Raw genomic sequence first — 14,709 nt, 5'->3', positions numbered from 1 at the left:
TGTTGATTTATCATTCACCTGTTGGTTCAGTGAGCCTTCACTTGTTGCCAACTGGATTTAGACCAGAAGCAAAACCATACTATTACCTATAGATTTCTGCTATGGTCACGAATGCAAAGATCAAACAACACTTTATTATAATCCTTGTTTTAATGTTTTGAATATCAGTTTGTCTTATAGTGAATGAGTGCACATTGCAAAGGCCATGTTTTTCCACCTTTGAACATTTTGGCCAACAAGAGGAAAAGCAGAGAAACGATTTTTAAATGTAATATTGTAAACACATTTTAAATCAAATCTGCTCAGACAAAAGGCCACCTTCCTGGCCACTAGGAAAAATTTGGGCTATTTCCAGTGAACCACCCTCAATGACTACTAGGTGATGGCTTGCAATGGAGTCAGATAGTCAGCCTACTGTAGTGGCTGAAGCATCAGACTATGGTCTCTAGAGTCACATTCTGATGCTTAAACCACTACACTGGTTTAGTGTACTGGGTTCAAATCACCATTTCACCATGAAAATACACTAGGTGACCTTGGGCAAGTCACACTTTCTTAGCCTCAGAGGAGGACAAAGGGCAATCCATCTCTGAACAAATCATGCTGAGAAAACCCCACAATATGGCTAGCAGCAACAACATCAAACATAGGCTTCCTATAAAGTTTGCTAAGCAAATGTAGCAAGCTTGTGTAGAGGAGTAAGGATGGGGCTTTTATCAGTTCAAAATTGTTACAATTTCTTCATTTTTCAAGTGTTGTAAAATGAAACATTGAATATTTCATCATCCACAGCAAGATTCCATATATCTGGAAGCTGTTTTAATCAAGAGTATTCTGGTCATGCATCTTAGATTTGTTTTCAGGACCAGGTTGGTAGAGATGACTTTTATATCCATCCGTCCATCCATATTCATAAACCAGAGTACATGCTTGGAATCATTGAATGTTGATTAGTTATCCTTTAATAACTAATTAAGAAATCTTCTTAGTATAGACACTTTAACATTTGAAATTTAAGACAAATTGATGGATTACAGGGGTTCTCATTTAATTTCTGCAGATTTTTCTTTGTTTCATTTTCTGGTAAAGAATTTGCCTTTTTTCTTTTCCATTTATTTGCTTCCTATTGTGTCAGAACACACATAAGGCTACTTCCTACCAAACTACATAACATATAAGGCTTTCATCCATGTATTACTTATGGCAGAGGGGACAGAGACTGAGAACTGGTAACTCTCCCTAGTAGCAAAGATACCTATTTTGGGCATATTGTGAAAAGAAAGGACTCACTAGGAAAGACAATACTGTGTGGTAAAGGGAAATAGGATAAGAGCATATCAAATGGATAGATTCAGTCAGAGAAGCCATGGCAATGAATTTGCAAGAGCTGAGTGGGGCAATTGAGGATAGGTTGGCTTGGAGGTCTCTCATTCATAGGGTCACCATAAGTCAAAGCCATGAAGGCAGTTAACAAAAACAAAAACTTGCTTAGAATATATCAAGTGATTTCATTAGTGATTTGAACCTGCTGTGTCACAGCTGTAACCACAACACTACACTATAGCTATCTGGCAAATGAAAGTTCCCTGGGTGGCCCAAGGAAGATTGTGGGACATCCTTGGCTCTGCTTCTTGGATTGGGGAAGTTCCTCTATAAGTCTTCCCCTGGGATGGTGAGAGACACATTAAAAAGAATGTCCCATTATTCCAATCAGTTATCCTGAATAACAAGGGGGTCTGCTTTACATGAAGCACACCCTCCTGAAATGGACTTAGTAGATGCTCTTCAAGTGCCAGCCAAGTTCTCAAAGAAATTGGAAATGACCATGGGGAAGGAACATTGCTTGTGGCCAATCTGCCCCTGATTAGGGACATTCTGATTGGAGACGGGTCTGGCACCAGGGACAATAAGTTGTATTTCCTTTGATTATAGCAGTGTATATATGTGTGTGCTTTTTAGTTGCATAGAAAGTAACAATAACAAATAGTGTGAAAGGTCACGTCACATGTCAGTAGGCAGCTTAGGACATTCTAATACAGGAATCTCCCTTATCCAGACTTCCAGTATTTGAAATACTCCACAATCCAGAATTGTCTGTGTGGATGGCTGAGATAGCAACATGTTTGCTTTCTGATAGTTCAGTGGACACAAATTTTCTTTCATAACAAAGTTATTAAGAACATTATGTATCAAATTACCTTCATAGCATGTGCTCAAGGCATATATGAAACGTAAATGAATTTCATGTTTGGACTTGGGACTCATCCCCAAGATATCTCATTATATATACAAATATTTCAAAATAACATATATGTCCTAAATCCAAAATGCTTCTCATCCTAAGCATTTCAGATAGGGAAACTCAACCTGTAATGAGACTTATCATCTAACTGAATTGTACCCAGCATTGGGTGTTAGATCCATACTTAAAACTGTCCACGCTCCCCCCCTTTTTTTTTTTGCCTCAAGAATATTATTAGTACTATCTAAGACAGATCTTTCTCATTCCACCCATCCCAGAATTTTTGCAGCAGTGCTTCAGCCCTCTTTAGTTTTCCCACACTTTCTTCTGCCCTGAGTATCTCTCCTCTTTTTTAAAATGTGACTTGTACTTGTTGCTTCTTAGTAGCAGTACTTTAGAGAGTTCTCTTCCATCTTCTTGCCCTTCAAGAAGCTTAGCTGCAGTTTCTTAGACTTATTTTGTTCTCCCGCACCCCCAGCCTTTAGAATCTTAGCAGCAGTGCTCCAGAAATCCCTCTCCTATTTTCTAGCCCTTTAAAAATATTTCGTAGCAGGTTATGGCAAACTCTCCATTTTTAAAATTATTTATTTATTTGGCTTCTGGGACACTCTCTGTTTATGCGCTGTGGCTTGAATGGCTAGTGCAACACTTACATCAACAGAAGTCTAAATTGCACACATAAAATAAGTGATTCAAATTGCTACGATCAGGAGCATGTACTAAATCTAGAGAGGCAAATTTAAAAGTTGTTAAATGGTTAAGTTACCGTTGTAAATGTAATTTAAATATAACTTCATTATTGATTTGCAGTTCAATGCACTGTGAGCTTAGGTTAAAATCCTGTTACATATTTCCTGTTATCAGTTGTTCTTGCTTTGCATTTGTGCTACAATACATAAACAAGGTAATTACATCATTTACCCACATTTCTTATCCAGAAATAATGATAGTGCAAGCACATTAGAGCAAAAAAGAGAAAGCCCTTCAGTGTCACCAGACAATATTGCTCAATTTTCTGACTGCTGTGGCCATTACAGCTACTACACAAATGCTGCCTCTTGACAGCTGTAACTGCCAGAATGATCATTCATTTCCTCCTGCTGTAGTTTTGCCTTGAACATTTGCAATAATAGTGCTGCAATTTGATTATTCTTTAAGGAGGGAAAGAGATATGACTAGGTGAATATGTGGGCTATGGTCCCAACATTTCTGAGGAAAAGCTCTCAGCTCACTTTAAAATAACAAGGAATAGATTGATGGAGGGATATTTCCACCCACTGGCCTTTGAAATTAGATGATGCGATATTATGTTCCATCAGTCAGTGTACTTTCAACTGTTTGTGCATCCTTCTTTATAGCATGATGTCTTACAGTATCTATCACAGGAATCTTTGCCTGTACATAAAACATTAAAATAGAATGTCTATGTGGCATCCATAATTCATTTGAACATCATAACAGAAACTCAAAATCTGACAGTGCTTTTTGATTGTCATCTATGTTGTAGTGCTGAGTTCAAGTCAACATCCCAAATTTGAGAAACAGAACTGGGCATCATCAGCATACTGATTACCCCAGTACCCTTTCCTCTGAACCACCTCTCCCAGTAGTTTCATGTGGATGTTGAACAGTATAGGGCAGTGATGGTGAACCTTTTCGAGGCCGAGTGCCCAAACTGCAACCCAAAACCCACTTATTTATTGCAAAGTGCCATGTCCCTCTGGCTTTCTAGTAACAAACTCTGGTGAACTCTGTGCTGGGACGATGGCACATGTGCCCACAGAGAGGGCTCTGAGTGCCACCTCTGGCACGCGTGCCATAGGTTCGCCATCACTAGTATAGGGCACAAAACAAAGCCCCGAGGACCTTGGATCCAAATAGGAATCTTCCAGTACCATCTTCTGGGTTTATACCCCAGGAAGGCATGAAGCCACTGTAAAACAGTGCCTCCATCTTCCATCCTACCAATGTGGCCCAGAAAGATACTGTGGTCCATGGCACTGGAAGTCTCTGAGAAGTCCAGCAGAATCAGCAGGGATAAACTCCCATGTCTAGTTCCCAGTAAAGATTTTTCCAACAAGAGAACTAAAGCTATTTCTATCGCTTAACCAGGCCTGAAACCAGTCAATATAGTTGATTTCATCTAGGAAACCCTGGAGTTGGAAGGCTACACGATGCCCCAACACATGCTCCCAAAAATGGAATGCTGGATACTGGCCAAATATACCTTCATTATTGGAAAGGGGGGGGGGTTAGTACAATTAACTAGTTATTTGTAACTAACAATGTCCAAAGGTAGTTGTAAGAGCAACACAGCCAGTGCCAAGGGGCTCTATTGCTTTGTCACCAAATATTCAACTTCGGTTGGTCTAAGAAAATTAGTACCAGGTAATTAATTGTGGAAAGCACTGAAAAATGTACCCTCAAAACATTCACACAGCACCATGTAAAATGATACCCAGTCTTCTAGTGAGGAAATGATGTGCTCATCAGTCTCTTCTTTGCAGAACTTGTAAGTAATGGGTCTTTAACAATCCACTCTGATTCATCCATGTAATACCCTCATTATTATTCAAGCATAACTTCCTAGTAGTACCCTATAATCTTTGATGCTAGCTGGATCATGACTTTTATATATTTTTAAACAGCTATAGAATGTCTTGACCTATTCTGCCAGATGCCATCTCTCCCCCCGCTCATCCCCCCAACAAAAGATGGGGAATTAACATGAATAGTGTCATGTCTGTGTGTTTTCATGACTGTAGGGTTGTTTGCAAAAGTACTATTATCAACTATTAGGTTAGTACTCCCTAGAGTGGAACAATAAATTACTTGTTGACTGCTGAGTCAACATAAATCCTGTAGATTTAATGGGTTTGCTCATTCAGTGGGTAAAGCCCAGTGATTCAGTGGGTTGTTAGGACAAACAAAAGAATTCTCATTTATTCCTTTAGAAGGAGTATTACTTAATAAAGTGAAGGCACATGTGAAGTCAGTTGTCCCTGACAACGTTATCCGGTAAAGTATATGTTAGCAAAAGTAGACAAACTTGGCTTGCTATAGCAATCATAAGAGCACAGGAACCAAATATACTTGCTTATACTTGGAATTATCCAAGGTGAAGCAAGGAAAGTGTTATGGAAATTATAGACTAGTTGGTTACAAGACTTGGCATACAGGATCCAATTTAATATTTGTTTGTTGTTCTCTCTCTATTATGGAAATAGATAAGAAATTTGACCGTACAAAGTGTTCCAGTCTTCGTATGAGTCTTTTCCTGTTAGGCTGTTGGCTGGGAGCCTGCTACACATCCCCTCAAGACAGAATGTAATCCCATCTGCCTTATTCATACAAAAGAGATCCATAGTGTAACATGTAGAATGCAGGCAGGTTGTTACCTCTTTCAGCAAATAGAAGTAGTACAAGTAGTAATAAATGAGGTTTTTCTACTCCCCATATCAGAAAAAGTTTTACTTAGTGATTCTTTTATTAATATTTTATTGATTTATAACATCCATTGAACACTTCAAAAGTATAAACAATACACTAAACTAAACTACTAATAGAGACAACCTCAACTCACTCTGCAAATTAGGGCATCCATCTCCCCATGTCCTTGAGAACCATAGGATATTAACACATTGCAACTTTCTGAGCACCATTTCAAAAGAGATTTCAGTTATCTGTTGCATAGGATCAGCGGGAATCTCATTCCATTATTTTTTAAAAAACAGTCTTTGCAAAAATTTGGATGTGGAAGAAAGTGAAACTGTCTGATATGCACACCACTACTAGATAGGGGTGAATGTTTGGTTCATTTTCAAAATCAGATTTTACCCCTCTAAAAAGAAGCAAAATTCAGATGCGGAAGAAAATGGACCTAACAGATTTGTGCACTGATTCTTCTGAGTGCAGCAGCTTGGTCTTGTTTAATTTAAAAGGGAAATGTAAACTACCTGGCCAATTGGTGTTCAGTCAAATGTCCACTCCTCCTCCCATTTATCTTTGATATGTTTTCAACCAGAGTTGATTTGGTTTAAATCAAATTGATTGATTTAAAGCATGATTTAAATTGCTTCTGTGAAGGACTCAATTTAAATGATGTATGCTACAGTTTAAATTGCTAATGAGGAAGATCCTATTTAATAATCATTTTTTAAAATAGAAGGACATTATTGTTTAATGTAACCTTAATACATATTCAGAGATGTAGATTTCATGAAAAGACTGAGGCTGCTGCCACCATACAAACTTAATGCAAGGTGAACAAGGAGTCTTATTATATCCTATGGAATCTGGGATTTCTAGTTTGTTTTGGCACCAGACCTCTCTGACAGAGACAGCTAAATATTACACAAAACTACAGAGCCCAGAATTCCATTGCATTGAGCTATGACAGTTATAGCGGTGTCAAACTGCATTAATCCTACAGTGTAAAGGTAGCCATGGACACTAAACAATTATTCTGAATTAGTTTCAGATTACTTTTCAGTTCATCAAAAAAAGAAAGAAAAAGAAGAAAAAAGCCGGTGAGATTCTTTGCATTCATATTCAAACTTCCCTTTCTTGTTCACAGCTACTCCATCTTTCTATTTGTTGTTGTTGTTGTTTGTGGTGGTGGTGGTGTCCATCAGACTACTATAACATTGTCCCATCCTAGATATGATGTAAACAAAATAAAACATATCAATAATATAAAATACTTGGGCAGAGAGAAAGAGAGAATGTCTATTGAGTACACCATCTGCAGTATAAGATTTATCATGTTATATCTAGTTTTTGTTAACTGTCATTATCCTCTTGACAGAATATAATAAGAGGTTATATAATTAGTGGTAGTATTAAAGATGATACTTATGACTGGACATTATATATATATATATGTGTGTGTGTGTGTGTGTGTGTGTGTGTATAATTTTCTAAAATATTTTGGAATCTGATTTAAATTTGAAATATTGATCCAAACTAGAAATGGTTTAACTAAAAATCAGGTTTCTATTTTTTTTGAAGCCACATCAATTTTTTACCCCCTTTACTCTTCCTGTGACCACCCAAAGATGGAGAAATGATTTGTAAGCTCAAAAGGATCCTACATTGCTTTAAACCTGAACAATCGCTAATGTGAGCATGTTAGCCCAATGCTTCAGATGCACAACACAGCATGATAAAAAGGAAATTAAAACTTTTCCTGTCATCCTTTCTTTTAATCCGTTTGCTATGCTGTAAATTGCTTCTTAGAGTATGATCCCCACCAGGCTACAGTGAGTGATCGACACACTGCCAATTAGCTTGGGTTTCTAGTGATGATAGGAACCTACGTACTTGCACTACCAAACAATAAACTCAGGTTTACCATCTTGGATTTGGTGTAAATCCAGCCATAATGGAAAAGGAGGATTTTGATAGAAATGTACTTTGTTTGGGATATTATATCATATAAGATTTTTCTTTTAAACTATAAAGAATCCCATTGTTCCTGATAAAACTGATACTTGGAGATCACAGCTGAAAAAAAAAAAGCTTAATGAATTGTGACATAACCAACTGTATCTGTTGAGTTTATATATTTTTCATATATGGATAATCACTTCTTCTAAGACAGGTAAATGAATAAAAACATTGTGATAAAATGATGAGAGTCAAAACAAGGGAGACTACTGTATTTTATTACTTGTCACCATCACTATGATAGCCTGTGCTTTTTAGCGTTTCTTTAAAACATAGGCGTTAATAATTATATTTCAGATCCTTCAAATTCCTGACTCTGTAATAGTCTACTGAAAAAGAATATAAAGTGTGTGATTGGGGATATGTATACGTATTTGTATATATTTATATGAACTGGGAATAATTAAGACGAATTACCATAATTTGCTCAATTAATTGCCGTAATTTATTACAGTCCATAGACCCAAAGTTTAAGCATTCAATCAAAATATGCATTTCATCAAATTCCCCAAAATAAACTTCCTCACACTAACACAAGAATCACAGAAGTTGCTCAGCTTTTAAGTGTCCCTTTGTACATAGAAGGTTTTAAACCTAGCTGCCTCAGAAAGAAATTTGGCAACTACAAGGGTGACATTTGGGCATTTGTCTTCCAGGAAGAATTTTGCATAAAAAAGTCTGACCTTTATTTTATCTTAGTTAATAATGGATAGATTTTGGCTTGTCGAATCTGATTATAAAGACTGCAGTGCAATAAAATATGTATCATAGACTCTACTTCCAAGTTATCACATTGGCATCTTCTTTCGGCCTAAGGAACACCAGCAAATCTGCGATGAAGTAGTTCTATGGAATATACATTGCACCCTGCCTTAGAGAAAAAATGGCAATACTAGCTTAGAGATAGACTTACCAAATAATTGGCAATATGGAAAAGGTCCTCATAATGTATGTGCACCATACTGGGAGAACAAGAAACGTAAGCATGTGAATCTCCAATAGCCTTAGTTTAACAGACTTAGGAGCAATATCCGAGCCCAGACATGAAAGAAGAGATGAGGAGAGACCGATAGATGCTGCTTTCTTTGCTATACAGTTGGACAAGGAAGTAACATAGGCGGTTTACAGACCAAAACTTTGGGGCACTTCCTCTCAGCCTAGAAAGGGGTGTCCTTGGGGCTTCAAGCCCCAAGGACACCCCAACAGCGGTGGGGAAAGGGAGAAAGGGGCCACTCGGCCCCTTTCTCCTTTGTGTCACTGGCGCAGCCATGTAAAGTCTGCACCAGCAACACAAATCCAGGAAGGAGTTCCAAATTGGAGCTCCTTCCGGCACTGCGGAAAGGGCCCCACAGGTACCCTTCCACGGCACCAGGACATCACATCCACGCCGCTCCGTTTGGAGGCGGCGAGGCTGTGACGTTATAATGGTGGCGCCCATGTGGACAGGGCACCACCATTTTGTACGTACTCTGTACGTACTAGGGTTGGGGGCGTCTAAAAGAGACACCCCCAGGCAACTCTAGTACGTACGGAGTACGTACAAAACGGCCCATCTGGAGAAGGCCATAATTATCTTGTGCCAGATGTTTAAAGAGATCTAAGCTCTCACCAAATACTGTTACTACTAGACAACAAATACTGTGGGGAAAACAGTGTGGTTTGACAAAGAATGGGCCCAGACATGCCAAAATACTCCAGGTCACTTTAGAGGTATGTTGTTTAAATGACACTTGCATGTTAAGAGGCCAGAAGTTGTGCCAAATCTGCGCTCCAGTCCTTAAGACTTGAGCGTGGCTTTGGCACAGCTTTTGGACTCTTAGGACGCAGGCATGATTTTAACAGCATACCTTCAAAGTGACCCAAAGCAGCTTTATTTTGGCCTTTCTGTTCAAGCCCAATGTTACATGAAAAACAGACCTTTTGAGAGTCTTATGTAGATTTTAGGAATCAGGGCTAAATCATCCTTCCAAGTCATATTACCAACTGAAGGGAAAATATAAGGTCTTATTAGCTCCCAAAAGATGCCAATTTGTTGAAAAAATATTTGTCTAGACTGGTAACAGCCTCTCAATTAATGATGCACATTTATCTGTCTGTCTTGACAACAACAATTGCTTACATGCCTCATCCTATGGATCAAGGCAGAGAACAACAAATTAATCAAATAATACCAGCATATAAGACCAATTCATATAAAACAATAAATAATATTTTACATTTCATTGATTTAAAAATAATGTTGGTAACCTGCCATACTGGCCTTTACAGTTGTTTTAAACTTAGAAAGTGAGTCTAGTTGATGAATCTCTGGCAGGTAATTCCACAATCTGGGGCAGCCAAAGAAAATGTCCTCTGGATAGCAATTGTTAACCTTGTTTGGACTGACTAAAGTAAATGTCCTGCAGAGACCTGAGTGTATGGGTTGGAGTATACTGGAGAAGGCAGCCTCAAAAGTAACCAGGCTGAAAGGTAGGGCTGTAAAGGTAACAGCCAATGCTTTGGATCTTGCATGAAAACTAATTGGCAGCCAGTGAAGTTATTTTAATATTGGTTTAATATTATTATTCGTAGATGTACCAGTAATTAATGTGGCTGCTATGTTTGAACTAATAAAGTTCCCAAACATGGTATAGGCATAGCCCAATGTAGAGGGCATAGCAGCAATGTTGCCTTGAGTTTGCCAGCTCTGTACATCTTTAGATTTTTCAACTCTAGTAAAAGGTGCAGCTGGTCTAACAGTTAAAGCTAATAGTAGGTACTTCTGTATGTGGGTTGTCATTTGGAATGATAGGTCCAGAAGCACCCCCAAGCTGTGGACACCATTTTTTTAAAAGAAGGAATATAACCCTGTCTAGGTTGAGACACCTCCAAACCCATTTTAGGATTATTGACCGTGAGCACCTCTTTCTTGTCTGGAATCAGCTTGTTTGTTTTTCCTCATCTGACCATTACTTCCTCCAAGTAATCATTCAGAGGAGACACCTTATCCTTAGCTGATGCAATTTTTGAAGGCATGAAGAAGGATATTTGGATGTCACCAGCATACTGATAGGTCCTTTGGCCCATGTAGTTGTCCTCTCAATCAACTTGTCCAGAATCACGATTACTGATGTATAATTGTTATAGCCCAGGGGTCCAGGGAGGGTTTTTGAAGTAGCAGTTGTAATGCTTCTTCTTTAAACAAGATGGAAAACCTCACTTCCTGAGACATGCATTATAAATATATTGTAAGTGAGATCTAACTGCATTTCTGATGGAACCTTTTGGCCATGTAGCTGCCCTCAAGAAAGGGATAAAGAGGTCAAGTTGTTGTCCTTGCTCATTCTAGCAGCTTCTCCATATATGTGGTACTTACCAACTGAAATTGATCCAGTGCAATCCTGCTCAGGGAGTTGCTGGAAACCTCCATTGTTAGCATCTGCTAAAATGATAGTGTGAAATGATGGTTCATTGCTTCTTGGCAAGCTGGGGAAGATGCCTGAGTTAGACCCCTTACTACCTGAATAATTCAGTTGGATTCAAATTTGCAGACACAATATGTGCAGAGAAGGCTTTCTTCACTACACATATTGCCAGTCTGAAGAAATGAAAACATTCTCAATGTGGTGCCTTGTGGGGTGTAAGTTGATTTTCCAACCATCTGCATGCCTGTTGTCATCCTTTCTGCTTCAGCTCCCTATGGTCTTCTGTATACCAAGGAGTCTAATTAGTAGAGGAGATGTTTAGGAGTGATTGTGTTTTCAGTCCTAGTCAGGACATGATCCATCTATTGACCAGTGCTTAAAAAAGATGGTCAGTGATACCAGCTATACAGCCTTTTAAAGCTTTCTGGAATCTAAAAGGATCCATTAGCCTCCAGGGGATGACCATCTTAATAGGACCACCATTCTTGCAGGGCTGATAGTAGCTGTGATACTGACTGGAAAAGTATCTGTCCATGACAATGAAGATGTGTTAATCACCTTCATCCACCAATCCATCTGCTCAAAACTGCAAAAAACACAAATGTGTGTGATCTGCTGAATGTGTGGGGCCTAAGTCCTGTAGGGACAGGTCCATGTTTGTCATGGATGCCATGAACTCCTTAGCTGTGCTTGTCAGACTGGTCTCAAATTGAATGTCTCAAATGGATCTAAAAGTCTGGTTGACTCAAGCACCAGCTTTGAGACCAGTTCTGTGATCTCAGCCAAAGAGCCTAATAGACAGTGCATTGGCCAGTACACTAACAGCATTTATTCTATCCTTGGTTTTCATACTACACTCAGTGCAATTCAGCTCCTTAATAGGTAGGTAGTCTGGTCTGATTAATATGGTTTTGATAGACCACAGCTCCCCACCCAGTTTCCCTTACCTGCTCACACTTACACAGTATCATGCTGGGAGAACTTGGGCCCATGTTGTACCATTACCTTCTGAAAAGATATTATCTTCACCCAGATACCATTAGATACCATTATTTTCTCATAGCCAAATTTCTGTAAAGATCAGCCTCCTCATCTGTAAGGAGGCCATAGCTTATATTTACTTTGTTTTTAACTGACCTGGCATTATATAAGAGCAAGGAAAAGTTTCATAGTTCACTCTCCAATTTCCCTGGGATGTCAGGGCAATGGGGAAAATAAGACAGATATTAAGTATCACTCTCTCCTTCTTTTGTAATGACCCTCATCCATAGTATTACTGTGAGGGAGAAAATACTGCCTTATAAAAGGTATGATATTCTACCTTCTGCCTTGCTTTCTCTTACATTTTTTTCTTTATGTCAACAGTTTTAAAATTTAAATACTTTTTAAAATGTTGTGTTTATGGTCTTTGAACTGCGAGGTTTAGTTCAAATCTGAAAATTATAATTGAATGAATCATAATCATCAAACAATGAGTGGGTAACATGTGAGCAAATCATAAGGAAATATTCTAGGTATAAGCTATGGTATATTTTTTTTTGCTGCAATACTTAAAAAAACCTATTATTATAATCCAAAAACATACATTTTGAGCTAAGATATGGTTCAGAGGCATGTTGTGGGAAGCACATCATTGGAGTTACTCTTCTTTCTCACAGTATTTTTCATGTATTCCTGCACATGTGGGAGCCTTATGGCACTAAAAAAGGATGAAAATGGCAGCTGTGGGACATACTGGATTTGGACAGTGCCTTCCTTATATTAGTAGATCTTCTGGCTTTTTAGTCTGCAATCCAGGAGAATATTTCACAACTCAGTGCAGCTTATGTTCTGATTAGACATGCACAAGTTTATACTGTTAATGGAACATTTCATTTTGCTGCAGTATGATATCCAGTCAAACAACTGGATTATCCTTCTGTTTCCACTACTTGTAGGATAAATGCTCATGAATATTTTTCCTCCTAATCTTTCTCTTCCAAACATCTTTGTAAATTCATATTTTTTTTAAAAAAGTATTTCTTTTTCATTCTTTGTCTTCTTAGCATCAAGTGTAATGTACTGTCACACTTACTGTGGAAAAGTTAATAAGAGGATTTCAGGAAATCTGTGTGAATAGTATATTCATGACTGATATTTACAGGCAGTTTTTTTACATAGAAATTAATAGGCACTTGTTTAAGTGCAGTGAATTGCAATATATACCTAGCACCAAAGGCCCCCAAACCCATAAACAAAAGGGATGGTAGATGTGTATATATTATATAATCAAAATATTTATGGAGAGAAATGAACCAGGACAAGAACACCCCCCCCCCCCCCCAAACCCCCCAAAAAACCTGATATACAAGTGACAGGAATAATAATGAATACAAAGTTCTGTCAAAATCAGAATAGCAAAGGTATCTACAAAAAATAAATAAAAACCATAAGAATAACAAACACGAATAATGAAAAGAACATTATAAGTGATAACATACATTGAGCAATACAATAACAACAACAACTAATACCATTGATAGAAAAACTTCCAGAAAACATCAGTTTAGATTCCTGTAGTCATCTTCAGGTTGCAAATGATAAGTACAGTGAATAACAACTTTCAAAAAGAAAGGCATCTATGTGTCTTTTTCTGTTTTACTTTTTGAAATTAACCCCATTTGTTATTTCTCTTTTGTACAGACCAACGATATTGTCTACTACAATGCAAAAGATGACCTCAATGAGGTAAGTAAATGTTATCAGATTATATGCAACCTTTTTCATGTCCCTTAAAGGACCAAGGCTTTCACTGTACAGTAGTTTTGGCTGCCCATATTTGCATTCTCTTTGAATAAAAAGTCTCTGGAGCTGTAAACTTGTTAAAGTATCATATTTTTTTTTAAAAAAAGTGAGTTTCTAAAGATCTGTTTATCAAATACAAACACAAAATGGTACAAATAGCCGCCAGTAGAGTTTTAGAGACCTTTGATGCGTTCTTTGATTTATTCCCTTCGGTAGACTTGTGGAAAGCTAGATTTTCAGAGAATGGTTGCAGATTAAAATATTTGTGCAGTAAAGAAACCACGTTGTCAGCCGCTATCAAATTTATACAGTCAGCTGGGAATTATATTGGTAGAAACTTCTCTCGCTCCATCACAGCTTCTGATGTGAACTAGGCCTAAAGAGAAGGACTGAAGAAATGTACAAACTGAGCCTATCTGAAAAACTTAGCAGTAGTTTATGTATACCTGTCGTGTCACAATAAACTATGATTCCCAGCATTCTGTAGTACTGAGCCATAGCAGTTTAAAGCAATCTCAAACTGGATTATTTCTGCAATGTGTTTTGAACCAAAATTGAATCCTCTGTGGTTAGCATCTGTCTTAAAAGATATAACCTCCCCCTAGAACAAGTGTAGTGGATAGAGATAAGGCACAAATAAGCCATATTTAGATGCAGCACAGATAAGTCATATTTAGATGCATATTTAACCTAACCCATGGTGCCCTCACAGCAGATTTTAATTTAAGTGTTTGATGAATTCTGATGTTTCTTATAAATGAAGCTGGAAAATTTCACTGGGTTTCATTAGCTATAATGTGGATGGTTTGCTGGTCTGAGAGCATCTGAGTA

The 14,709-nt window shown here is 37.9% G+C and overlaps 1 protein-coding gene across 1 annotated transcript in view; it reads left to right on the top strand.

The window, feature by feature from the left end:
• CACNA2D1 (calcium voltage-gated channel auxiliary subunit alpha2delta 1) overlaps nt 1–14,709 on the top strand; it is a 577,268-nt gene that overhangs the window by 251,987 nt on the left and 310,572 nt on the right. Inside the window, 1 exon segment of the mRNA XM_042466637.1 lies at nt 13,777–13,821. Within this exon segment, the coding sequence (XP_042322571.1) occupies nt 13,777–13,821 (45 nt within the window).

This window comes from Sceloporus undulatus, chromosome 5 (genome assembly GCF_019175285.1).
Source record: "Sceloporus undulatus isolate JIND9_A2432 ecotype Alabama chromosome 5, SceUnd_v1.1, whole genome shotgun sequence".
NCBI classification, from domain to species: Eukaryota; Metazoa; Chordata; class Lepidosauria; order Squamata; family Phrynosomatidae; genus Sceloporus; species Sceloporus undulatus.
Note: the sequence above shows the minus strand (reverse complement) of the source record. Positions and strands in the feature narration are given on the sequence as shown.